At 46.6% G+C, this 26,605-nt stretch overlaps 1 protein-coding gene across 1 annotated transcript in view; it reads left to right on the top strand.

Annotated features, from left to right (window-relative positions):
* Positions 1 to 26,605, top strand: part of SFT2D1 (SFT2 domain containing 1) — a gene marked incomplete at its 3' end in the record, with an annotated part of 418,618 nt that overhangs the window by 194,296 nt on the left and 197,717 nt on the right. Inside the window, exon 4 of the mRNA XM_082250937.1 lies at positions 19,104 to 19,185. Coding sequence (XP_082107063.1) covers positions 19,104 to 19,185 — 82 coding nt within the window. The remainder of the gene's footprint in view (positions 1 to 19,103; positions 19,186 to 26,605) is intronic.

Raw genomic sequence — 26,605 nt, 5'->3', positions numbered from 1 at the left:
GTTTTAGAAGCCCTCTGCTTCCATTACATTCACAGATACCTCCCTTTTTTCTATATATGCCTACCATTGATCAATAGGTACCTGATTAGACACGTTTCAGCTGTGTGGCCTATCCCTCTCCCTTTTTCTATGGACTCAGAGGCCTTCACAGGAACCACTTTTGTTTTTTCTAAGTAGCAAATGATGGTCTTTGTGCCAAGGAACTACTGGAAGCTATAAATATTACCTTACCAAAATCAGGTAAAGACACGCTCATCCCCTTTGAACTATAAGCCCATATCACTTCTAAACTCTGACCTTAAAATGTACGCAAGAATTTTGGCTAATCGGTTAATAACCATTACCTCCTTTTATAGGCCCTGACCAATTAGGTTTAGACAAGCCCCTGATAACACCAGACAGTTGGTGAATCTGATCAATCATTTAGCTAATAATCAAATACTCGCTCTCCTTCTAGCTTTAGATGCTGAAAAGGCATTTGATAGAATGCACTGGGAATACATATCCAGTTCACAAACAAAATTTGGTTTTAAGGGCTTTATCCACTGAGCCATAATGGCACTCTATACACAAACCTTGTCAAAAGTATATACATCAGGTATACCCTCTAGGAGCTTCAATTTAACTGAACCAGACAAGGATGCCCTCTATCCCCTTTTTAAAGGAGTTGTAAAATCAGAAGGTTTTTTTTTTATTTTAATGCATTCTATGCAGTATTGAAAACCCAACCATACAATCCCATATACACAATCCTATACCCGCTGTTGAAAATAAACCCCAGCAAAGCATGATCCAGTTTTCTACAGCAGGGGAAAAAAATTCCTTCCTGATCCCCCAAGAGGCAATCGGATATTCCCTGGATCAACTTTACCTAAAAAAACAAATGTTAGTACCCATTTATATTATGTACACACATTTTCACAGCTCTTACGGTGAAGAAACCTTTCCGTATTTGGAGACGAAATCTGTTTTCCTCTACACGTAAAGCGTGCCCCCTTGCCCTCTGTGTTGACCTTAAAGTGAACAACTCAACACCAAGTTCACTATATGGACCCCTTTTGTATTTATACATGTTGATCATATCCCCCCCTTAATCTCCTATTCTCAAGAGAGAATAAATTCAGTTCCTCTAATCTTTTCTTATAGCTGAGCTCCTCCATGCCTCTTATCAGTTTGGTTGCCCTTCTCTGCACTTTCTCCAATTCCTCGATATCCTTTTTAAGAACCGGTGCCCAAAACTGAACTGCATATTCCAGGTGAGGTCTTACTAATGATTTGTACAGGGGCAAAATGATATCTCTCTCTCTCTCTGGTGTCCATGCCTCTGTTAATACAAGAAAGGACTTTGCTTGCTTTGGAAACAACAGCTTGGCATCGCATGCTATTATTAAGCTTATGATCTACCAGAACACCCAGATCCTTCTCCACTATGGATTCCCCCAGTTCTACTCCCCCCTAGTATGTATGATGTATGATGCATACATATTCTTAGCCCCCAAGTGCATAACTTTACATTTATCAAACCTTATTTGCCAGGGGACGGGCTGACTTCTGGGATGTAAGAAGCGTTCTCTCCTAGCTACGCTGCCGAACATTGATCCGCTGCTTAATCCTGTGTCATCCGGGGACTAACTTACCTCATACTTACCATCTGAGACTCCTTACCTGCTCCTGACTCCGGCTGTGATGGGGAAATACGGTAGAGACAGGCCGGTGTCCCCCGCCCAATCCTCTTTCCCGAGCAGCGCGCTCTCTGGAGCCTCGCAGGCATCCTGGATGGGAGACAGCGCGGAGTGGCCGGCGCTGTCACCAACGGCCCGAAATGGATTGGAGCCTGAGCAACCTCGCACCTCACAGGTACCGGAACCTACCCTGACTCAGATCATGCACGCCATTAAGACTTGCCAAACTTCCCTTACCTCTCATATAGATGGCCTTAGGGTCGACCTCTCCCTACTTAAAGGATGCCGTCCACAAAATCCAGTTACCACTGCAGAACAGCGCATTAGTGCGGTGGAGGATGATGTTTTCCCTCTCCCTGCGGCCATTAGAGACTTACAGGCGGAACAGAAAGCTTGGGCGGCAAAATTGGGGGACATGGAAGACCGCCTGCGCCGCAACAATCTCCGCTTCCTGGGTTTCCCTGAGGGTGCGGAGGGCAGGAACCCTGAAGCTTTTGTGGAATCATGGCTGAAGCAGGCACTGGGACCGGATACTTTTTCCCACTCTTTGCTGTTGAAAGGGCTCATAGGGTCCCATTTAAGGCCCCGGCCCCAGGAGCCAGGCCTAGGCCCTTATTGGTGAGGATTCTCCACTACAGGGATAGAGACATGGCTTTGAGGAAGGCCAGGGAGTAGCCGGACCTCCGCTTTACTAATGCAGTCATTACTATTTTCCCGGATTTTTCAGCGGTCACCCAAAAGCAAAGAGCTGCGTTTGTTCACGTTAAGAGGCGTCTCTGGGAACGGCAGCTACCCTATAGCATGCTATATCCTGCTAAACTGCGTGTGGTATGTGGGGGCAAGACGCAATTCTTCCTGGATCCTGCGGAGGCTAATCAGTGGCTGGACTCCTTGGGGAAGAGTGTGAGGGACTCCGAGGGCAGCAAGTTTTTACACTCTTCCCTGGATTATAGTTACACTAACTTGCTGGGGACAATGCCTGTGCTGCGGTTCACGATGATTGCTCATGGGATATCTCCTCCTGATTACCTACCCTGGATGGCAACCTTTACTTTGGCTTTTGAGTGTTTGGTGGCCTTCTAGGAACACCCCTTATGCCAGTTTATCCACTTCCTTTACTCACTTGGTTTTGTTTAGGGTTCAAGCTCGAGCAAGTTGGGGCTACGGGCAGGGAGGGGGGTTTTGTTTTTTGGTTGGGGACTGTTTTATACCCTTCACAGGTGCTTATTGTGTTTCCTATTTACTATGTGGTGCTACCTAGAACTGCAACTGCTGCTCTGCCTCCTGCTGGACAGTCCCTGGGAGGGCTCGTCGGACTGGTGCTGGTGCTTCTACTAATATGGCTATGGACAACTTAACTATACTGTCCTGGAATGTCAGGGGCCTCAATGACAAAGTGAAACTGGCCCTTGTGTTTAATTACCTGAACAAGTATAAACCCCAAGTGATATTTTTGCAAGAGACGCATTTGACTGGTTCCAAAGTTTTGGCCCTGAAGAGGGCGTTTGTGGCACATGGCTTTCACTCCCTGTTCTCCAGTCATGCCAGGGGGGTGTCTATACTAGTTACTCGTTCACTTAAATGCTCGGTGAAACATGTTGTTACTGATGTTTATGGGCGCTATGTCATTGTTTTGCTACAGATTGGTAAAGTGGTGTATACCTTTTTGTCGCTTTATATCCCACCTCCGTTCACTCTGGCCTTTTGGGACAAGGTGATGGCCCAACTACTGCAGGTGGCTGAAGGCCCCCTGCTGATAGCGGGGGATTTTAATGCAGTGATGTCACCCGCCTTGGATAGATACCCGGGGGATGTCTCGGCTTCCTCCTCTCTAGCGGCTTCGGTGGACAAATACCAACTGGTGGACTGCTGGAGGTGGAGGAACCCGACTGGTAGGGAGTACTCTTGCTGCTCTGCCTCATATAAAACACTTTCCCGGATTGATATGTGCCTTGTCTCCCCCGATTTGCTCCCGAGATTACGGTCTGACTCCTACTTGCCCAGGGCCATCTCGGATCATTCTCCGATGCTGATTAAACTTAGCCTTTCATCCTCGGATGACCCATTTCTGGCTGGTCAATCAGGAGACGGCCTCTGGTGCTATGGTATGGGATGCCTTCAAGGCTACCATGCGGGGCACAGTGGCCGGTGTGATTAAACAACTCAGGGAGGATAGAGCCTGGCGGGTGGAGTCTCTCCAATCGGAGGTGACTGCAGCTGAAATGGAATACATCAACGACCCTTCCTCCTCTAATTACTCCCTTTGGAGGGACAGTGCTAGGCAATTAGACCTTGTTTTACTGGAGAAGACTCGGAAAAAAATTGCTCTACCAACGGCAACGGTGTTTGAATATGGTGATAAAAACAGTAAGATATTAGCGTATCTCTCTCGCTCCGAACATCCGATCACGGCCATTTCTGGTGTGTATGATGATCAGCACCGTTTGTGTACGGAGGGTGCGGAGATCGCGGGAGCCTTTTTGGATTTCTATAGGTCTTTATACTCGTCGGCAGCTGCTTACTCTCAAGAGGCTTTGGATTCTTGCAAGATATCCCGGTGGTGACGCTTGAGACGGAGGATAGCGTGTCTCTTTAGGAACCTGTTGCTGCGGAGGAGATTGCGGCTGCCATCTCCTCTTTTAAAACACCGGGGTTGGACGGCTTTCCGATTGAGTGAGTGGTATAGAGCTTATTCGGAAAGCCTGATCCCGCGACTGTCTGTAGTATATGCTGAAGCCTTTGAGAGTGGGGTGCTTCCGGCCTCCCTTCGTGAGGCCTTGATAGTGTTGATACCCAAGCCGAACAAAGATCCTACTTACTGCGAATCGTACAGGCCTATCTCCTTAATTAATGTTGATATTAAAATTCTGGCAAAGGTTTTGTCCCGTAGGGTGAATACTGTTATTTCTAAAATTATTCATCCGGATCAAACTGGGTTTATTCCTGGACACCCTACGGCCATAAACCTACGTCGCCTTTTTACAAATCTTCAGACTCCTGTTACTGGAGTGGACACTAGACTCATATTGTCACTGGATGCCCATAAGGCATTTGATTCGGTGTAGTGGCCTTATTTATTTACAGTGTTGGGTAGACTGGGGTTTGGACCGAATTTTGTTAAATGGGTGAAATTACTTTGACTCGCCTTTGGGTCAATAACAAGGTTACCGAGCAGTTTTCCATTTGTCGGGGTACCCGACGGGTGTCCACTGTCCCCCCTGTTGTTTGCTCTGGCAATGGAACCATTGGCTGCTCTGATTAGACGGGATGGTAGGATTCGCAGCTGCCGGGTGGGGGACCTAGAGGAGAAGACGTCATTATACGCTGATGATATGCTTCTCTACCTGGCAGACCCTCAGGAGTCATTGGATGCGGCCTTGGAAGTTATACAGTCCTTTGGGAAGTTTTCCGGGTTTAGAGTAAATTGGGACAGGTCTGTGGCCTTCCCCTTTGACCCTCATCGAGCCTCTGATCTGGTGCTTCCACGTAGGCTCCAGGCGGTGACTAAATTTAAGTACCTGGGTATAGTTGTCCAGCAACCCGTCAGAATGTATGTTGATAATTATATTGCCCCAATGGTACAGCTGTTGAACACACACCTTGTCCACCTGGGGCAAATTGCCACTTAACTTGATGGGTAGGATTAATATATTCAAAATTATATATTTACCCCGCTTCCTCTACCTATTTTGGCAGGCGCCGGTGTACCTACCCAAGCATCTGTTTACCAGTATTGAGTCCCTACTGATATCATTCATGTGGGGTGCAAAACCGGCGAGGATCTCCCTTGACACGCTGAAACTCCCTGCTCAAGCTGGAGGTCTGGTGGCTCCAGACCTCCAAGCCTATTACTTGGCAGCCCAACTGACACACGTACATGCCTGTTTTTTCCCTGACCTGCCGAATGCAGCGGTTACCACCTCGGCGGCGGTGATGGGATCATATGAGGCGCTGTTGAACTCATTATATAGGAAAGGGCCTTATCCGATGGAGGGTGCTGAGATCATCCGGTTGTCATACAAGATAACACATATGTGTAATAATAGGATGGGGGGATCCCCCTTTAATAGGTCCCCTAATGCCCCCTTGTGGTATAACCCGGGTCTGCGGGATTTATATAAACTAGAGGCTCCTAGGCGTTGGGCGGGATTTGATCTGAAATATGCGCATCAGCTCTTTGTGAATCATAAGTTTAAGACCTTTGCTGAGTTGAAGGCGGAGCTGGGGGTTCCCTTGACATGCTGGTTCTTGTACCAGCAACTCAGGAATGCGGTGGCAGCACAGTTTGGACTTCGGGAGGTCCACCTAGCTCCGACTCGGCTGGAGAGGGAATTGATGGATCCCGATCATACTAAACTTATCTACCGATACTATGGGTTGCTTCTTGGTGATGGAGGGGGGAAAATGGCGTCCTTGCAGGCGAGGTGGCATGCGGATCTGCCCCAGTTGGAGCTGGTGGACTGGGAAGACCTTCAGACTGGGAAGTACTCAGTTCCATGGGCTGATAGCTAACGGGGACAGGGTTATTCAATTGAACTACCTACATAGAATCTATTACACTCCTTCTCAATTGTATGCGATGGAGAGGCTTCCCTCCCCGTTGTGTTTCCGCTACCAGGGAGCTCGGGGAGACTTCTTTCATATGGTGTGGTCGTGTTCGGTGATCCAGTCCTTTTGGAGGGGATGTGTATCTTTCTAGAAGAAAAATTGGCACTTCCGAACATTTGTTCCCCTGACAGATGCCTTCTCGGAAATCTGGAGGAAGAGGACCTTCGGCAGTCCCAGAGGACTCCTACTGTGTATTCTCTTTTTTATGCCAAAAAACGAATTGCTCTAAGATGGAAACAGGACACGCCGCCTACGGTTACAGTCTGGGTGGAATTGGTCAATAACGCTCTCCCCATGTATAAGCTTACTTATTTGGCTCGGGGTTGCCCGCAAAAAAATTTAACAAGGTGTGGTCCACCTGGATGGACTCTGTTTTGGGGTCACGGGAGGTTTAGGTCCTTGGGATTCTAGACTAAAGACTGCCTTTTTCTGTAGTTTCTGAAGCTCCTTCTCTCCTTTCCTAGACCCTATCTCCTTGAGGCTGCTTGCTCTTGCGGGGGCTGTACCAGCAGAGTTGCTTTATGTTTAATGATGTTTGGATAATATCTATGTTCTTGTTGCAGTAATGCAATGTGTGAAGGGTAGCACTACCATTTGTTTCTATTAAAAATCTAAACTTAAAAAAAAAAAAAAAAAATGTCGTTGGAGGAGGAGGTGCAGGGGGGGGGGGGGGGTGGCGTCCGGTACTGCAATTTTTGTTTGATTGCTATATTTGATATTGTCCTGTCCTCCTATACGTTTGCTTGTACGATCCTTTATTTTTTTTATGATGCATTCCTTTACCTGTACCGGTTTTGTTACTTGTGTTTATGTGTTATATTAATAAAAATACCTTTAAAAAAAAAAAAAAAAAAAAAAAAAAAAACCTTATTTGCCACATAGTGGCCCAATGAAACAGTGCATTGAGGTCGGCTTGTAAGTTGGAGACATCCTGTAAAGAAATGATTCCACTGCAAAGACTGAAATGCTACTTTCTCTTACGTCCTCTGACAGTCGCCGCTCACTCATAGTCTTCACCAATGGGGTATTGACTTCCTCTCCTTAGGAGTAGCTAGGCATAAGACTTGTTAAAACAAAAGCATTTACATAGACACACTCATGGGGGCTGTCCCACTGGTCCAATACCCCCCTGCAATAGCCATCCCAACTCAGTTTGTCTTCTGCCTAGTCAAGGAGTAGATAGGCTTCCCTGTGCTGGGGCTACAGTCTCAGCCTTCTTCTTCTATTTTATGATTTATTTTCTGTAAAATGTAATTTTTTCTTTGCATTACTAGCTGTTTATTTTGTCAGCGTTAGTTAGTCGGATCTTCGGATGAAGACAGCGTTGCGGAGCTGGGAATCGGACTGAGGGTCAGATGGAATCCCAGCCTGCCATCGAGCGTTTAATAGACTGTGTTCGCCCTGGCCTCACAAACGACCCATCCCTGTCCTCAGGGATGCAGCCTTGTGAGGTCCCTACCTCACCGGACACAAGCACGGTTCGTCCGTGCACTCCTGGTGTCCTGCGTTTTTGGCTAACGGCACTCCCCTGCCATCTGAGGATGGGCGGTTTCCCCTTTGATATGAGGCACCCAATGCCATCGGGTACAGGTAAGTACACTCTGTGTGGGGCCTCTGTCTGGGGTCGGCAGTCTTGTGTGTCTGTGGTGTCCCCTATGTCTTTGCGTTTTTGGGCTCCCTGATCCTGGTCCCTGCAGGGTTTTTTTCTCTCACAGCCAGTGCTGTGTGGGGTTTTGGGGGATCCCTCTCTTGTGTCACTTTAGGGTGCTTGGAGGTACAGACACGTGCGGCGACCGCTGCGGGGTTAAAGACTGCCGGTCCGCCATTTTATGTGTGGGCAGCATGTCTGGCTTCACTATGGGCGCTTATACAGCATTGTATGTAGTGTATTTTGGCGCCTTGCAGAGCCATCTTGTGTGTGGCAAACGACCGTTCCGAGCACATGTCGGCGGCCATTTTGTCGAAGCCTCCCATTACTTTGCATAGGCATCCATGTTTCCTTAGCATGCAGCCTCAGTTCAGTCTCTGGCGATGACATCACTTCCTTCCTTCACTCAGGAGCGACCGACGGCGGTGGTAACACACTTGTGGGGCTCTGTTCTGCTGTCCTTTCTTTCCTCCCTTGTGAAATCCTCCTGGCTTTCAGTTTGTCCCTGCGGGGGGGTCTGTGTTCCACAGTCATTGTAGCGGTGTGCTGCGGGGTCCGCGGCGCGATTAAAGGGCCAGTACCTTAAAAAAATAAAAAAAACTTTTTTTGCAATGGAATCCCAGGACAGCAAATTCCCTCCAGCCTTGGTGGGGGATTCAAGTTCCTCTGAATCCTCTACCCTGACTAATTTGGCTGCTGTAGTGGCGACTTTGGTGTCCAAAATGGATGTGCTGATGACTGAACGTGCTGCTAGGAAAAGGCCTAGGATTTCTTTTTCTTCTGATTCTGAATGTGACATGGTTGCTGTAGGTAGCGTGCCCCTTTCAGGGTCTCGCTCTTCTCAGAACCCACTGGAGTCTGAGGGGGAGGCGGAGGTCACAGGGGTGGATATATCCCCCCCCCCCTGGGACGCCCGAGGAACGCGCAGCTATAGATGCGCTGATTTCTACCATTAAAGAAACACTACATTTAGAGGATGAGCCCAATCCTCCGGGCATTGTGTCCTCTTTTGGTACACACAGGACCCGCAAGACGGTGCAGGTTTTTCCTTGCCCCGCTGAGTTTCATCACACAGTGAATGAGCAATGGCGCAATTTAAAACACACCTTCACGGTGCCTAAATAGTTTCGACTTCTCTACCCTTTTGCGTCTACTACGGTTGCACGCTGGTGTGTGGCTCCTCAAGTGGATCACACTGTGGCCAGATTGAACAAGGCTACTCTGGTTCCCACCGAAGATTCTCCGGTGTTTAGCGATCCTACGGATAGGAGGCTGGAATCTCTTGCCCGCCATACTTATGTGGTGGCGCGTTCCATGCTAAAGCCTATTTTCGCTTCTGTCATGACGGCTCAGGCTGTGGCGGATTGGACTAAGGTGCTAAGACACACTCTCGTGGCTGATTCTGCCCCCCCCCCCCCACTGCCATGGAGATGGTGGACCAGATTTTTCAAGGGGTCATGTATTTGTGCGATGCGGCCTTCAATGAGGCCCCATTGGCTGCGCGCCTGTCCAGTCTCGCTGTGCTTAACCGGCGACTGATATGGTTGAAAAGCTGGTCGGCTGACCAGAAATCCAGAAAGATGGTGGCCGATATTCCCTATGTGGGGTCTCGCCTTTTTGGAGACTCCCTGGATGAATTGGTTAAAGGAGTCACTGGGGGCAAGAGCACTCTGCTGCCCCAGAATCCTAAGGGCAAGTTTTTCCGTGGAAAGCGGGGTCCCGCCTTTAAACCTAATCAGGGGTCCTTTCGTGCCTTCAAGGCACAGTACAAGGGGAAACCCTTCAAGGGCCAGGGTGGCCAGAGAAAGCCCTGGGTCGGCAAACAAAAATCCGGCCAAGCGGGTGCGGCGGCTCAGTCCACCTCTGCCTGAAGGGGCGCCCTCACCCATTTCAGGGGTGGGGGAAGTTTGCGCCATTTCCACCAACCTTGGCTGCTCCGAGTTCCGGACAGGTGGGTTCAGGAAATCATTCGATCAGGGTACAAGATCGAATTTCTTTCACGGCCGGCAGACAGATTCTTTCCCTCAAATCTTCATTTGACCGCAGGGCGGTTGCAAGTCCTGCATCAAGCGGTACGGGATCTCCTCGCTCAGGGGGTAATCATCCCGGTGCCTCATCGGGACAGGTTTCGGGGGTTTTACTCGAATCTGTTCACTGTGCCCAGAAAGGAGGGCAAGGTACGTCGGATTCTGGACTTAAAAGCTCTGAACCACTTTGTGCGCATTCGACAGTTCCGCATGGAATCGCTCCGCTCGGTGGTGGCCTCCCTGAGTCCGGGAGAATTCCTGGCCTCTATCGACCTGAAGGATGCGTATCTACACATCCCCATTTTCGAGGGTCATCAGAGGTACCTCCGATTCGCTATCGTGGAGGATCATTATCAGTTTGTGGTGTTACCTTTTGGTCTCGCTTCGGCACCAAAGGTCTTTACCAAAGTGTTGGCGCCTTTTCTGGGCCTGTTGCGGGCACAGGGCATTGCGGTCTTGGGATATCTGGACAATCTCCTGCTAAGATCGAGTGCCAGTCAGAGCCTGTTGCGCGATCTGTCTCTACGGTCCAGACACTCCAGGAGTTCGGATGGACCATCAACGTTCAGAAGACGACCTTGTCCCCTTCCGTTCATCTCCCGTATTTGGGAATGGTTCTGGACTCTGCTCAAGCAAAGGTGTTCTTACTGGAGGACAAGCTCCGGACCCTACAGTCCGAGGTCAGGTCCCTCAGGGACAACAAATCTTCGTCACTCAGGACCTGTATGCGGTCCCTGGGGTTGATGGTATCGGCCTTCGAGGCGATACCATTTGCACAGTTTCACACGCGGTCTCTCCAAGCGGAGATCCTGGCCAGATGGGACAGACTACCTCAGTTCTTGGACCTGAGAGTGTCTCTGAGTCGCAAAACCAGAATGGATCTCTTGTGGTGGCTTCAGTCCCCGGCTGTTTCGGAAGGAAAATCATTCCGGCCGTTGCTATGGACGTGATTACCACGGATGCCAGCCTGTCAGGCTGGGATGGCGTCCTCTGCAACCTGTCTGCCCAGGGCACTTGGTCAGAGGAGGAATTCTTCCTTTCCGATAAACATATTGGAATTGAGAGCGATGGAGCTGTGCCTGCTCCACTGGTCGGATCGTCTTCAGGGCCGTCCTGTACGGGTGCAGACGGACAATGCCACTGCGGTGGCGTACATCAACCACCAAGGGGGCACCAGGAGTGCCCAGGTGGCCCAGGAAGTGACCAGTATTCTGTCTTGGGCCGAGACTCATGTCCCGGCGATTTCGGCAGTTCACATTCCGGGTGTGGAGAATTGGCCGATTATCTGAGCCGCCAGACCCTGGACCAGGGGGAATGGTCCCTGCACCCGGAGGTGTTTCAAGTGCTGTGTGCGAAGTGGGGATCACCGGATGTGGATCTGTTCGTGTCTCGGCTAAACCACAAGGTGGAAAGGTTCGTGGCAAGAACGCGCGATCCTCTGGCAAACGCCTCGGATGCGCTGATGGTGCCTTGGCATCAGTATCGTCTGATCTATGCCTTTCCTCCGATTTCAATTGTTGTCCAGGTTCCTTCGCAGGTTGGCCTCGGAACAAGCACTGGGGATTCTGGTACGCAGACATCGTTCACCTGGCCGTCGAACCTCCATGGCGGCTGCCAATGCGAGAAGATCTGCTGTCTCAGGGACCGATCTTCCATCCTGCTTTACAGTCGCTGGCTTTAACGGCATGGCTGTTGAAAGCCAGGTCCTGAGAGACGGGGGTCTCTCTTCAGAGGTCGTTCCTACTTTAATCAAAGCTAGGAAAGCCTCGTCTGGTAAGGTTTATTACCGTACATGGAAGGCTTATTTTGCCTGGTGTGAGTCCAGGGGTTTCTCTCCTCGTTCATACTCGGTGGCGAGAGTGTTGGCCTTCCTCCAGTCTGGTGTGGACCAGCGCCTTGCGTTGGCCTTGATTAAGGGCCACGTGTCTGCACTGGCTGTTCTTTTACAGCGCCCCGTGGCATCTCATTCCTTGAGGGGTATTGGACCAGTGGGACAGCCCCCATGAGTGTGTCTATGTAAATGCTTTTGTTTTAACAAGTCTTATGCCTAGCTACTCCTAAAGAGAGGAAGTCAATACCCAATTGGTGAAGACTGTATGAGTGGGCGGCGACTGTCAGAGGACTCAGAGAAAGGGATTTTACAAAAATTCTGTTTTTAATCCAAGAACCTATATCATTTATAAAGATATTAAAAAGTAAGGGTCCCAACACTGAACCTTGGAGTACACCACTGATAACTTTAGACCATTCAGAGTAAGAAACATTAACCACTACTCTCTGAATTCTGTCTTTTAGCCAATTTTCTGTCCAATTACAAACCGATCTTTCCAAGCCAGTAGACTTTACCTTACACATTAGCTGTGTGCGGGAACTGTGTCAAATGCTTTTGCAAAATCCAAGTATACTATGTCCACAGCCACCCCTCTGTCCAAGGTTTTACTTACCTCCTCATAAAAATAAATCAGGTTTGTTTGACAACTTCTGTCTTTCATGAATCCATGCTGTCTGTTGCTTAAAATATTTTTTTCCAGCAAGAGCTCATCTATGTGGTCTTTTATTAAACTCTTGAATATCTTCCCGACTATAGAAGTTAAACTAACTTAACCACTTAAGCCCCGGAAGATTTTACCCCCTTCCTGACCAGGGGGTATTTTGCGATTCGGCACTGCGTGACTTTAACGGACAATTGCGCGGTCGTGCGACGCTGTACCTAAACTAATTTGACGTCCTTTTTTTCCCCACAAACAGAGCTTTCTTTTGGTGGTATTTGATCACCTGTGCGATTTTTTGATCACGCGCTATAAACAAAAAAAGAGCGTCAATTTTGCAAAAATAACAATATTTTTCACATTTTTTTATATGAAATTCCCCCCAAAAAAAAATCAAAATCAAAATTTTTTAAAATTTTCGGCCAATTTGTTTTATGCTACCTATGTTTGGTAAAAAAAATCGCAAAAAGCGTATTTTGATTGGTTTGCGCAAAAGCTATCGCGTTTACTAACAAAGGGAAAGATTTTTGTCATTTTTGTTGTTTTTTTTTTTTAACGCGTTTTTTTTGCGGTACTGCGACATTGGGGCGGACAGATCGGACCCTTGACTGACATTTGTGACACTTTTGGGGTTACCAGTGACATTTCTACAGTAATCAGTGCTATACATATGCACTGTTACTGTAAAAATACACTGGTTGTGAAGGGGTTAACTTTATTTGGAAGGGAGGGGCTGTGTGTATCCCTAGGGGCGTGCTTTCTACTGTGATTGGCTGTGGCTTCAGCTGTAAGGACACTGATCAACGGATCTACATACTAGATCCGTTTTATCAGTGTCTTTACAGCGAGGAGAATGACAGGCAGCTTGTTTACACAAGCTGCCTGACATTCTCCCTCTCCCCCGCCGATCGCCGAGTGACCGGCGGACATCGGGTCCGCTGGTCACACGCGCGGGGGGGTCCGTGACCACGCGGGAGCGCGCCTCCGGGGGCGCGCGCTCGCTCCCTAGACCCTCACAAGCTAGTGACGTAGCCCTACGTCACTTTGCCTGTGAGGGGCTGACTGCCGACGTAGATCGGCGTTAGGCAGTCGGCAAGTGGTTAAATATATCTATACTATAGTTACTTGGCAAAGACTTAGATCCCTTTTTAAATATAGGCACCACATTGGCCCTATGCCAATCAAGTGGTACTATTCCAGTCCTTAACGAGTCCCTAAAAATTAGAAACCAAGGCTTAGAAATTACAGCGCTCAATTCTTTTAGGATGCATGGGTGGAAACCATCTGGTCCAGGCGTTTTATCCACCCTTATTCCGTCTAAATATTTCTGCACCATATCACTTTTGAGCCATTGTAGATCATTTGGGGCTGTGTCAATACCGTCCTCATTATGGTCATGAGCTCCCCCATGTTCCTTTTGTATATACAGAGCTGAAGAAAGTATTTAATAAATTTGCCTTTTCTTTGTCCCCAGTCACCCACTCCTTTTACTATTAATATATTTGAAGAATTTTTTGGGGTTTGTCCTACTATCGTTTGCAATCTGTCGTTCATTTTGAATTTTTGCGTCCCTGATTTCCTTTTTACATATTCTGTTATATTCTTTGTAACAATTAAACAATGATAGTGTTCCCTCATTTTTATATTTTTTAAAAGCTCTTTTTTTTTTTATCTATAGCTTTTTTAACTTTTGACGTGAGCCACATAGGTTTTTATTTTTACCCCTTTAAACTTATTACCCATGGGAATATACAGGTCCTTCTCAAAAAATTAGCATATTGTGATAAAGTTCATTTTTTTCTGTAATGTACTGATAAACATTAGACTTTCATATATTTTAGATTCATTACACACAACTGAAGTAGTGCAAGCCTTTTATTGTTTTTAATATTGATGATTTTGGCATACAGCTCATGAAAAATCAAAATTCCTATCTCAAAAAATTAGCATATTTCATCAGACCAATAAAAAAAAAGTGTTTAATACAAAAAAGTCAACCTTCAAATAATTATGTTCAGTTATGCACTCAATACTTGGTCGGGAATCCTTTTGCAGAAATGACTGCTTCAATGCGGCGTGGCATGGCGGCAATCAGCCTGTGGCACTGCTGAGGTGTTATGGAGGCCCAGGATGCTTCGATAGCGGCCTTGAGCTCATCCTGAGTGTTGGGTCTTGCGTCTCTCAACTTTCTCTTCACAACATCCCACAGATTCTCTATGGGGTTCAGGTCAGGAGAGTTGGCAGGCCAATTGAGCACAGTAATACCATGGTCAGTAAACCATTTACCAGTGGTTTTGGCACTGTGAGCAGGAAAAATGAAATCTTCATCTCCATAAAGCTTTTCAGCAGATGGAAGCATGAAGTGCTCCAAAATCTCCTGATAGCTAGCTGCATTGACCCTGCCCTTGATAAAACACAGTGGACCAACACCAGCAGCTGACATGGCACCCCAGACCATCACTGACTGTGGGTACTTGACACTGGACTTCAGGCATTTTGGCATTTCCCTCTCCCCAGTCTTCCTCCAGACTCTGGCACCTTGATTTCCGAATGACATGCAAAATTTGCTTTCATCCAAAAAAGTACTTTGGACCACTGAGCAACAGTCCAGTGCTGCTTCTCTGTAGCCCAGGTCAGGTGCTTCTTCTGCTGTTTCTGGTTCAAAAGTGGCTTGACCTGGGGAATGCGGCACCTGTAGCCCATTTCCTGCACACGCCTGTACACGGTGGCTCTAGATGTTTCTACTCCAGACTCAGTCCACTGCTTCCGCAGGTCCCCCAAGGTCTGGAATCAGTCCTTCTCCACAATCTTCCTCAGGGTCCGGTCACCTCTTCTCGTTGTGCAGCATTTTCTGCCACACTTTTTCCTTCCCACAGACTTCCCACTGAGGTGCCTTGATACAGCACTCTGGGAAAAGCCTATTCGTTCAGAAATTTCTTTCTGTGTCTTACCCTCTTGCTTGAGGGTGTCAATGATGGCCTTCTGGACAGCAGTCAGGTCGGCAGTCTTACCCATGATTGTGGTTTTGAGTAATGAACCAGGCTGGGAGTTTTTAAAAGCCTCAGGAATCTGTTGCAGGTGTTTAGAGTTAATTAGTTGATTCAGATGATTAGGTTAATAGCTCGTTTAGAGAACCTTTTCATGATATGCTAATTTTTTGAGATAGGAATTTTGGTTTTCCATGAGCTGTATGCCAAAATCATCAATATTAAAAACAATAAAAGGCTTGCACCACTACAGTTGTGTGTAATGAATCTAAAATATATGAAAGTCTAATGTTTATCAGTACATTACAGAAAATAATGAACTTTATCACAATATGCTAATTTTTTTAGAAGGACCTGTACTTTGCAGTGAGTTTGCATAAAGTCTTTTTGAAAAATTCCCATTTCTGTTCTGTGCTCATAGATGCCAATATTCCCTCCCAGTCTAAATCCTGGAGAGCAGCCCTCATTCTTGGAAAGTTTGCTCTCTTAAAGTTAAGTGTTTTTGTATTTTCTGCATCCGTTTTTTGCTTACAGCTAACATTAAATGAAATCATGTTATTTTCACTGCTACCCAGATGTTCTTTATTATGAACATTGTTAATAAGCTCTGCATGGTTTGAGATTGCCAGGTCCAACAGAGCATTATTTCTAGTGGGGCCCTAGAACTGCACCATAAAATTGTCTTGTAATAGGGTTATACATTTTTGCCCTTTAACTGTTCCAGCAGTGCCATTACTCCAGTCAATGTCTGGGTAGTTAAAATCCCCCATTATTAACACTGTCCCAGCCCTTGCAGCCCTTTCTATCTGTGCCAGGAGCTGAGTCTCTACATCCTCATACAGACTCACACGGTTGATTATTAAAAGAGGCACATCTAAGTATGCCGGAATCCGGGGTAAAGCTGTGCACGTAGACCATCCTCCATACCACTGACTCTCACTGCTGTCAGTCTGCAATTGTGCCTGGGAAGACTACCCTGCAATAGAGCAATCTGAAAGTGAGGCTTGAAGCACTCGTGGAGCACAGCGTGAAAGGGATGATGTTGATGGTGGTGCGGAGGATGGTCTATGTGGACAGCTTTACATCAGATGCCTGCATACTTAAATGTGCCTGTTTTAATCATCAACCATGTGAGTTAAATGTTGTACCCTTATTAAATATAACCATTTTGCTAAACTTAGAGGCACCTCTCTTATCTTTTATACTCAGTTGTGACGTGACGCTACTTGTATATCAAGACTTCGCTCATTTATTAAGTCAAAATGTATTAAAAAAATTTTACTGGTCTTGCAAAACGCTCTCAAACCAAGTTACTCTTAATCCAAGGTTTTACTGCATATTGAAATTTTCAAAGTGTTACTAAACCCACAACAGTAAAACCAGTCTATATATGCAGTAAAGCATGCTTGTTATACTGTGGAACCTAAGGGGTTAATCCTCTGCATTGTGTTTAAAGGCTGTTTGATCCTGTCTTCTCTGATTCTCCCCTTCTTGTACTGTCACCAATCCATCTCCTGATAGTATAGAGCCTTGGGGACACTCTGCACATGATCAGTTTGATGTGTATTGTTGGAGATTTTTTTTTTTTGGGAGGGTACATTTGATCAGCACAGGGCCAATCAGCAAGTCAGTCCAGACAAAGTCAGGGGTCATGCAGCCTCATAGAACAGTCAGAGGGGAATGAAAACTCCTCCAAGCTTTTACCAGTGCTCAGCCACTGATAGAAGACACAAGACTACTATATACTGCTGATGAGAAAAGGTATTTAACAGTTTACAGTATCTCACAAAAGTGAGTACACCCCTCAATTTTTTGTAAACATTTTTTATATCTTTTCATATGACAACACTGAAGAAATGACACTTTGCTACAATGTAATGTGATGAGTGTACAGCTTGTATAACAGTGTAAATTCGCTGTCCCCTCAAAATAACTCAACACACAGCCATTAATATTTATACAGCTTGTAACAAAAATGAGTACACCGCTAAGTCAAAATGTCCAAATTGGGCCCAATTAGCCATTTTCCCTCCTGGGTGTCATGTGACTCATTAGTGTTACAAGGTCTCAGGTGTGAATGGGGAGCAGGTGTGTTAAATTTGGTGTGATCACTCTCACTCTCTCATACAGTTCAACATGGAAAATAACTCTCTGAGGATCTGAAAAAAGAATTGTTGCTCTACATAAAGATTGCCTAGGCTATAAGAAGATCGCCAACACCCTGAAACTGAGCTGCAGCATGGTGGCCAAGACCATACAGCTGTTTACCAGGACAGGTTCCACTCGGAACAGGCCTCGCTGTAGTCGACCAAAGAAGGGGTGGGGGGTCAGCCTGTCAGTGCTCAGACCATACACCGCACACTGCATCAAATTGGTCTGCATGGCTGCCGTCCCAGGAGGAAGCCTCTTCTAAAGATGGTGCACAAGAAAGCCCCCAAAAACAGTTTGCTGAAGACAAGCAGACTAAGGACATGGATTACTGGAACCATATCCTGTGGTCTGATGAGACCAAGATAAACTTATTTGATTCAGATGGTGTCAAGCGTGTGTGGCGGCAACCAGGTGAGGAGTACAAACAAGTGTGTCTTGCCTACAGTCAAGCATGGTGGTGGGAGTGTCATGGTCTGGGGCTGCATGAGTGCTGCCGGCACTGGGGAGCTAAAGTTCATTGATGGAACCATGAATTCCAATATTTACTGTGACATACTAAAGCAGAGCATGATCCCCCTCCTTTCAGGGACTCGGCCGCAGGGCAGTATTCCAACATGTTAATGACCCCAAACACACCACCAACATGTCCACTGCCTTCCTAAAGAAGCTGAGGGTAAAGGTGATGGACTGTCCAAGCATGTCTCCAGACCTAAACCATATTGAGCATATGTGGGGCATCCTCAAACAGAAGGTGCAGGAGCGCAAGGTCTCGGACATCCACCAGCTCCATGATGTCGTCATGGAGCAGTGGAAGAGGACTTCAGTGGCAACCTGTGAAGCTCTGGTCAACTCCATGCCCAAGAGGGTTAAGGCAGTGTTGGAAAAAAAATGGTGGCCACACAAAATATTGACACTTTGTGCCCAATTTGGACATTTTCACTTAGGGGTGTACTCACTTTTTTTTCCAACGGTTTAGACATCAATGGCTATGTGTTGTTATTTTGAGGGGGACAGCAAATTTACACTGTTATACAAGCTGTACACTCACTACTTTACATTGTAGCAAAGTGTCATTTCTTCAGTATTGTCACATGAAAAGGCATAATAAAATATTGTCAAAAATGTCAGGAGTGTACTCACTTTTGTGAGATACTGTGTATCTAGGAAAATAATTGCATTTCCACATTCTATGTACTGGGGGAGACCAGATATAGTGAATGCAGGGTCCTGGGTTTAGTAACACTTTAAAGTTGATAAAAACCTATCCTGAACAAACTAAGTTTTCACATTTTTTGCCCTTGTGCCCTCTTAAATTGACCCTCTTCTTCCAAAATCAACAGGGTAACTATGTTGGTTGTGGATAGGTAAATATATACTCCAAACATTGTAGTTTATAGACAGATATAATCCTGGGTACCTGTACAAATGATTGTAATGCACATATAATTCCAATATAAAATAACCAATCTGTATGAAAATTCAAGGAAAAATATCTCTCTTATCTTTATTAGCACTTGTTTTCTTATGGGACCGGTGAAACAGCTTAAAAAAATGTTCGAACCAACCAGACTTATTGCTACTATAGTTATGTTGGTGAGTATAGCAGACTTTTTTATATAATAATGTGGATATTTCAGAAACACAGATATGTTTTGTATGTATGCAACACTACCTTGTATTTACAGCTTTTTTTTTTTTTTGTCCATTCAGCACTAGGACGGTTTCATTTTATTTTCTAGAACTTGATCGAAAGCTAAACTAGCAATCAGATTTTCAAAAAAAATGCACCAAACCTTAATCAATGTTCAAGGCAAATTAGAGTTTCATGTTTGAGTATTGTTTATTCTTTTATTTTTTATATTCTGCAAACAGAAAAATTATTCATACCTCATTGACATTTTCCACATTTGGTCATGTTACAACCAAAACCATGAATGTATTTTATTGTGATTTTATGTGATAGACCAACACAGTGTGGCACATAATTTTGAAGTGGAAGGAAAATGCTAAGTGGTTTTCATGTCCGCTGACATCCGATCCGCTCCGTCAAATCTGGACGGATGGAAACCCTATTTTCCATCTGTCCAGTGGATCAGATTAGAATGGACAGGCGGTCCGTTCTCGTCTGATTCCTCCATAGAGAACAGAGGGGACCTGACAGCTCTGTCTCTGCACACAGCGCGGAGACAAAGCTGCCATCCACCTGCTCAACGGGGGATCGGCGGATCGATCCCCCACTGTTAAAAAAAACGGAGTCCGCCGACGGACTCCCATGTGTGAAAAGGGCCTTACTCTGATACCCCTAACTAAAATCTAGTGGAACAAATTGCCTTCAGAAGTCCCCTAATTAGTAAAAAGAGTCCACCTGTTATATGGCTAATATAGCTGTTCTGTGAAGCCCTCAGAAGTTTGTGAGAGAACCTTAGTGAAAAAAGGGAAAAGGAACACACCAGACAGGTCAGGGATACAGTTGTGAAGTTTAAAGCAGGGTTAGGTTAAAAAAAAAGTAACCCAAGCTTTGAACATCTCACGGAGCACTGTTGAATCCATCATCCGAAAATGGAAAGAGTATGGCTGGACTGCAAACCTACCAATACACGCCCAAGAGGGTTAAGGCAGTCTTGGAAAAAATGGTGGCCACACAAAATATTGACACTTTGTGCCCAATTTTTACATTTTCACTTAGGGGTGTACTCACTTTTGTTTCCAACGGTTTAGACATCAATGGCTATGTGTTGTTGTTTTGAGGGGACAGCAAATTTACACTGTTATACAAGCTGTACACTCACTACTTTACATTGTAGCAAAGTGTCATTTCTTCAGTATTGTCACATGAAAAGATATAAAATATTTACAAAAATGTGAGCGGGTGTACTAACTTTTGTGAGATACTGTATATTTAGTAAAATAATTGCATGTCCACATTCTATGTACTGTGGGAGACCAGATATAGTGAATGCATTGTCCTGGGTTTAGTGAAGGCATTGTCCTGGGTTTAGTAACACTTTAAAGTTGATAAAAACCTATCCTGAACAAACTAAGTTTTCACATTTTGTGCCCTCTTAAATTGACCCCCCTTCTTCCAAAATCAATATGGTAACTATGTTGGTTGTGGATGGGTAAATATATCTTCCATACATTGTAGTTTATAGACAGATATAATCCTGTGTACCTGTACAAATGATTGTAATGCACAAATAATTCCAATAAAAAATAACCAATCTGTATGAAAATTCAAGGAATTGGATTCAAGGAACCTTAATTGACAGGCCAGACCCAAGAGGCCCATTGTAACTCTGGAGGAGCTGCAGGTTGGAGAATCTGTCCACAGGGCAACTATTTATCATGCACTCCACCAATCTGGCCTTTAAAAAAGAGTGGCAAGAAGAAAGCCATTGTTGAACAAAAGCCATAAGAAGTCCCGTTTGCAGTTTGCAAAAAGACAGGTGGGGGACACAGTAAACGTGGAAGAAGGTGCTCTGGTCAGATGAGAGCAAACTTGAACTTTTTGGCCTAAAAGCAAAATGCTACGTGTGGCGGAAAACTAACACTGCACATCTCCCTGGACACACCATCCCCACCGTGAAACATGGTGGCAGCATCATTTTTTGGGGTTGCTTTAATACAAATGCACGCCACACTTTTTAGATTTTTATTTGAAGAAAAATGTGAAAACCATTTTTCTCTATCGCTCATTGACAGACGTAGTCCTCGGTGATACAGCACCTTCGGGTTTATGTTGCCTCCACAGGAGTAGGACTAGACAGGAAATAAAATGCTCTGGCCACACTCCAGGGGCAGTCCCAGAGGGTATATCCTCTCTCTCTCTGCCTCAGCAAATCAGTTTTTTTCTGTCTAGTCAGGAGTAAGGACCTAGATACCTTGCTGGGATCTTCGGTCCTGGCAGGATTTTTTTCTTAGAAAAGATTTTTTAGACAGCTTTTTTTCTCCAGTGTTCCTGTGAGATCTTCAAGCAAGAAAGCTGAACTGGGCGACGGGCGGGATGTTGAGATCCAGTGGTCACCCCAGTTCAGCCTACGAGCGCGTGCAGGCCATAGCTCCGCGCTGGGTCGGCCGCGACATTGTCCCACTGCAGGGACTGACCCTGCGAGTTAAACGTCTCGCTGAAACGCCAAGGACCATGAGTCACGGCGTCCGTATTGGTCGACAGCCCTCCAACTTCGGTGTAGAAGGGGTACTGTCAGGAATGGCGCCCGCCTGGTTCCGGTATGGTGAGTAGTATGTTCCCCTTTTCCCCCTGACGGGTCTTGTGGTGAACGCGGTCCCCTCTCTGTAATGGTAAGGATGGGTTCCCCTCTATCCTATAACATGTCACAGATCCCCCTAATTGAGTGTGATTTTTGTGTACAAAAAGCCAGCAGGCTTGGTTTGGGAGCTGACATTACAAAGTATGTTTAAATGATTGTAATATGTGGCAGCACTGGAAGCTTACTGTGTTACAAGAAGTATCCTACCTGTCAGAAGTCACAGGATAGGGATGCGGCTTGCCAGGTCATTCCTCCAGCTGAAGCAGGTCTCTCGACGGCCATGCGGTTCCGCCAGGGTTCGGTACCGCCGGTCAAGCTGATCTCCATGAGAGAGAGGTTTTGCGATGCCTAGTTACTGCAGGACGCCGCTATGCTGTGCAAACCGCCGTAGATCGCACGAGGCCGCCATTTTGGCGTAGCCTCGTGTCTGCAGCATGGGGGCGGCCATGTTTGAGGTGACTCCAACACCTTGTGGAGCTTGGGGAGGCGCTGGAAGGCGTGCAGAGGGGCGGAGCCGCCTCCTTTCTTCCTGGGCAGCCAGCCAAAAGACTTCCTGTTTGTGGAGACAGCGCTGTAACCTGTTGCAAGTGAACTCTGAGCATCAAGTGGTGAGCCTGGGGGTCTATCTCTCTCTCTCTCTCGCTCGATAGGGATCCCTAGCAGGTAACACTGAGGGGCTTTTGTGGCGCTGGGGGTCTGGAAAAAAAAAAAAGTTTTTTATTTAAGTTGGATTGAAGTTTCCGGGTAGTTACTGGAATAATCATGGACCCTGCCACACAAGTACCCCCACCTGTTTCCCTCGAGGGGGCCTCGGGACCCGCCGGTGCACAGAGCATGGATGCATTTACAGCAGTTTTGGAGTCTATGGTGGCTCGGGTGGAGGCGGCCTGTCAGGGACGGGGGTCAAGAAAGCGACCCCCGCCTACCCCTATAATATCTGACACCTCTGACTCAGATTCAGAGATGGTTACTGCAGCTGCAGGTCCCTCTGCAAGGACTGTTATCTCAGGTAAAGCTCCCTCAGACAGTGAGGAGGACGTGCATTCTTCCGCCATAATTCAGGAAGAAGCATTGGTGGACGCACTAGTTGTGGCGGTGCGGGAAACCTTAAGACTTGAGGTTTTACCGGCAGAGGCAACTGAAACAGAGATTCCCTTTGGTACTAACAAGCCCATCAAAACGGTGAAGGTTTTTCCTGTACCCAAGTGTTTTGGTAATAAAATTAAAGGAGAATGGGAGCATTCTAAACGTACCTTTACTATTTCCAAGCGTATTGCTAGACGCTATCCGTTTGAGGAATCCCTCATTAAGAAATGGACGGTACCACCAGTGGTGGATCCACCTATTTCCAGGCTGAATAAAGCCACGGTTATCCCAGTGGAGGACACTTCGTCCTTTAAGGATCCGGTGGATCGGAAGATGGAAGCAGAGTCCCGCACTATCTTCTCTCTGATAGGGTCAGCATTTAGACCAGTAATTGTTATTGGTCTAGTTTCCCGGACACTAACGGAATGGGCGAGATTGGTACGCCAAGACCTAAGGGGAAAAGATATCCCCCAGGGAACATCTGATTTGATGGAACAGATTATACAAGGGCTACAGTTTATCTGTGACGCAGCCTTGGACACTACTCCCCTATTAGGGCATGCATCTATGTCAGCGGTAATCCTCAGACGTGTGCTGTGGTTAAAATGCTGGTCAGCTGACCTAGGTTCCAAAAAGACCTTGACGAATCTCCCTTTTCAGGGGAATCGCCTATTTGGGGCCACCCTAGATGAAATTATTAAGGACGCCACTGGGGGCAAGAGCACTTTCTTGCCACAGGCTGCTAAAGCTAAGGGACCTCGCAACAAGCGAGGACCTTTCTTTACCGCCCATAAAGGGTTCGCACGCCCGGCTGGAACAAGCGGGAAAGGCAAGACTCCTCCAGGAGGGTTCAAGAAAGGCTGGTCGGACAAACAGAGGACCGACTCAGCCAAACCCGAAGCAAAGGATTACACAGCCTGAAGGTGCGCCCCCACCCGGGTTGAGGGTGGGGGGGACGTTTTCACCGGTATTCAGGACATTAGATCGAGCATCGACTACTACTACCGGTGCGATTCTTCCCTTCCAACATTTAAGTACTACAGGGAGCGGTAGTCACCCTTCCCTGAATAGATCTTTTCCTTTACCTTTTCCTAAGATTAGTCTCTATTCCCCACAGGAATCGGATCTGGTTGGCCAGACAGACCAAGAAGCCTCTAGCCGGGTGACTTCGGTCCCTGAGGTCCAACCAGAAAAGATCACCGTTCCTGATAGGAATCAGGTATCTGATAAATGTGTGGGAACAGAAAACGACCAGACTTTCTCGGATGGTCGGGGCCAGATAGCTCTAGGGACGCCTGGTTCAGATCCAGTCAGCGCCAGTGGTCCTAGAAATTCTAGGCTGGACTCGTCAAGCCGGCCTGGCCGACTTGGACATGCTAGTCGCAGACGTTCCGTGGGAACTTCGTCTCAGGGAGTGTCTGTGGTCTCAAGGACCAATCTACCATCGTGCTTTACAGTCGCTGGTTTTAATGGCCTGGCCATTGAGACCCAAGTACTGAAGGACAGAGGGTTGTCAGCTTCAGTCATTCCTACCCTTATTAAAGCAAGGAAAGCGACTTCCAGCAAGGTCTATTATCACACATGGAAGACTTATATTGCGTGGTGCGAATCTTTAGGATTTCCTCCACGTACCTATTCGGTGACTCGAATATTGGCTTTTTTGCAAAAAGGGGTTGAGCAGAAACTAGCCTTGAGCACCATCAAGGGTCAAGTTTCAGCATTAGCAATCTTCTTTCAGAAACCTTTAGCTACCAAGTCCTTGGTGCGGAATTTCATCCAGGGGGTGCGGCACCTGGCTCCACCAGTCCGCGCGCCCTTACTGCCCTGGGATCTTAATTTAGTTTTGTCGGTTCTACAGAAACCTCCCTTTGAAAACATCAGGGAGATTCCCTTGCTTACTTTATCCCAGAAGGTGGCCTTCTTGGTGGCTATCACTTCTGCTCGCAGGGTGTCAGAACTGGCTGCATTATCTTGCCAGTCCCCATACCTAGTGATTCATAGGGATAAGGTAGTACTTCATCCTAAGCCATCCTTTCTTCCTAAGGTGGTTTCAGATTTTCATCTGAATGAAGATATTGTACTACCTTCCTTGTGTCCTCAGCCCAATCATCATCGGGAACATGCGTTGCATTCCTTGGATGTGGTTCGGGCAATCAGGGTATACCTGAAAGCTACGGAATCATTCCGTAAGACGGATTCACTTTTTGTGATCACGGATGGCCCCAGAAAGGGGTTGCCTGCATCTGCCGCGACTATTGCCAAATGGATTAGACAGACGGTGGTACAGGCTTATTCTATTAAGGGTCAGAGTCCTCCGTTCCCTGTTAGGGCGCACTCCACTCGAGCGCTCAGTACTTCCTGGGCCTTTCGCCATCAGGCGTCAGTGGTCCAGGTATGTAAGGCGGCCACCTGGTCGTCGGTACATACCTTTACAAAATTTTATAAAATTGATGTAATGGCATCGGCGGATGCCTCTTTTGGCCGCAAAGTGCTGCAGGCCGCAATTTGAGGAGACCGGTGGTCTACCTCGAGGGTTTTTTTCTGGTGAAAAATTTTTTTTGTTGAGTCTCATCATTAAGGATGAGCATTGTAAACTTCTTGTTGGCACCGGTTGGGCCTTCTAGATTTGGATTTGATTTCCATTTTCCCACCCCTCATTTGTGATACTGCTCTGGGACTTCCCGAAGGTGCTGTATCACCGAGGACTACGTCTGTCAATGAGCGATAGAGAAAAATGGATTTTTGTAAAATCTTACCGTAAAATCCTTTTCTCTTAGCTCATTGACAGACGTAGTACCCGCCCCTCTGTTTTTGAGTTGGGTTGGGTTAAATTCTCTAAACACTGCTTTTGTGACATAACTGATTTGCTGTGGCAGAGAGAGAGAGGATATACCCTCGGGGACTGCCCCTAGGGTGTGGCCAGAGCATTTTATTTCCTGTCTAGTCCTGCTCCTGTGGAGGCAACATAACCCGAAGGTGCTGTATCACCGAGGACTACGTCTGTCAATGAGCTAAGAGAAAAGGATTTTACGGTAAGATTTTACAAAAATCCATTTTTCTCTTAGCTCATTGACAGACGTAGTACCCGCCCCTCTGTTTTTTTGAGTTGGGTTGGGTTAAATTCTCTAAAGACTGCTTTATGACATAACTGATTTGCTGAGGCAGAGAGAGGATATACCCTCTGGGACTGCCCCTAAGGTGTGGCCAGAGCATTTTATTTCCTGTCTAGTCCTACTCCTGTGGAGGCAACATAAACCCGAAGGTGCTGTATCACCGAGGACTACGTCTGTCAATGAGCTAAGAGAAAAGGATTTTACGGTAAGATTTTACAAAAATCCATTTATCATTTTCCTTCCACTTCACAATTATGTGCCGCTTTGTGTTGGTCTATTACATATATCACAATATCACAATCTCAATAAAATACATTTACATTTTGGGTTGTAACATGACAAAATGTGGAAATTTGGTGTTGGGCGCTTCCGACCAAGCAAGAGGAGAGAGAGTTGACTGCTGTAAGAGGGATGCAGGGGATGTCTCCAGAGTCTTGTTAGGAACTGTCCCAAATGGCTGAGTACTAGGCAGCACTGGCGGGAGTAACTCCGAGGAATCCACTAGTAGAAGTGAGAAGAAGACAGGCGCCACTGTAGTAAGCCAAA

The sequence above is a fragment of the Pelophylax lessonae genome, assembly GCF_965119305.1.
Source record: "Pelophylax lessonae genome assembly, chromosome: 3".
NCBI classification, from domain to species: Eukaryota; Metazoa; Chordata; class Amphibia; order Anura; family Ranidae; genus Pelophylax; species Pelophylax lessonae.
Note: the sequence above shows the minus strand (reverse complement) of the source record. Positions and strands in the feature narration are given on the sequence as shown.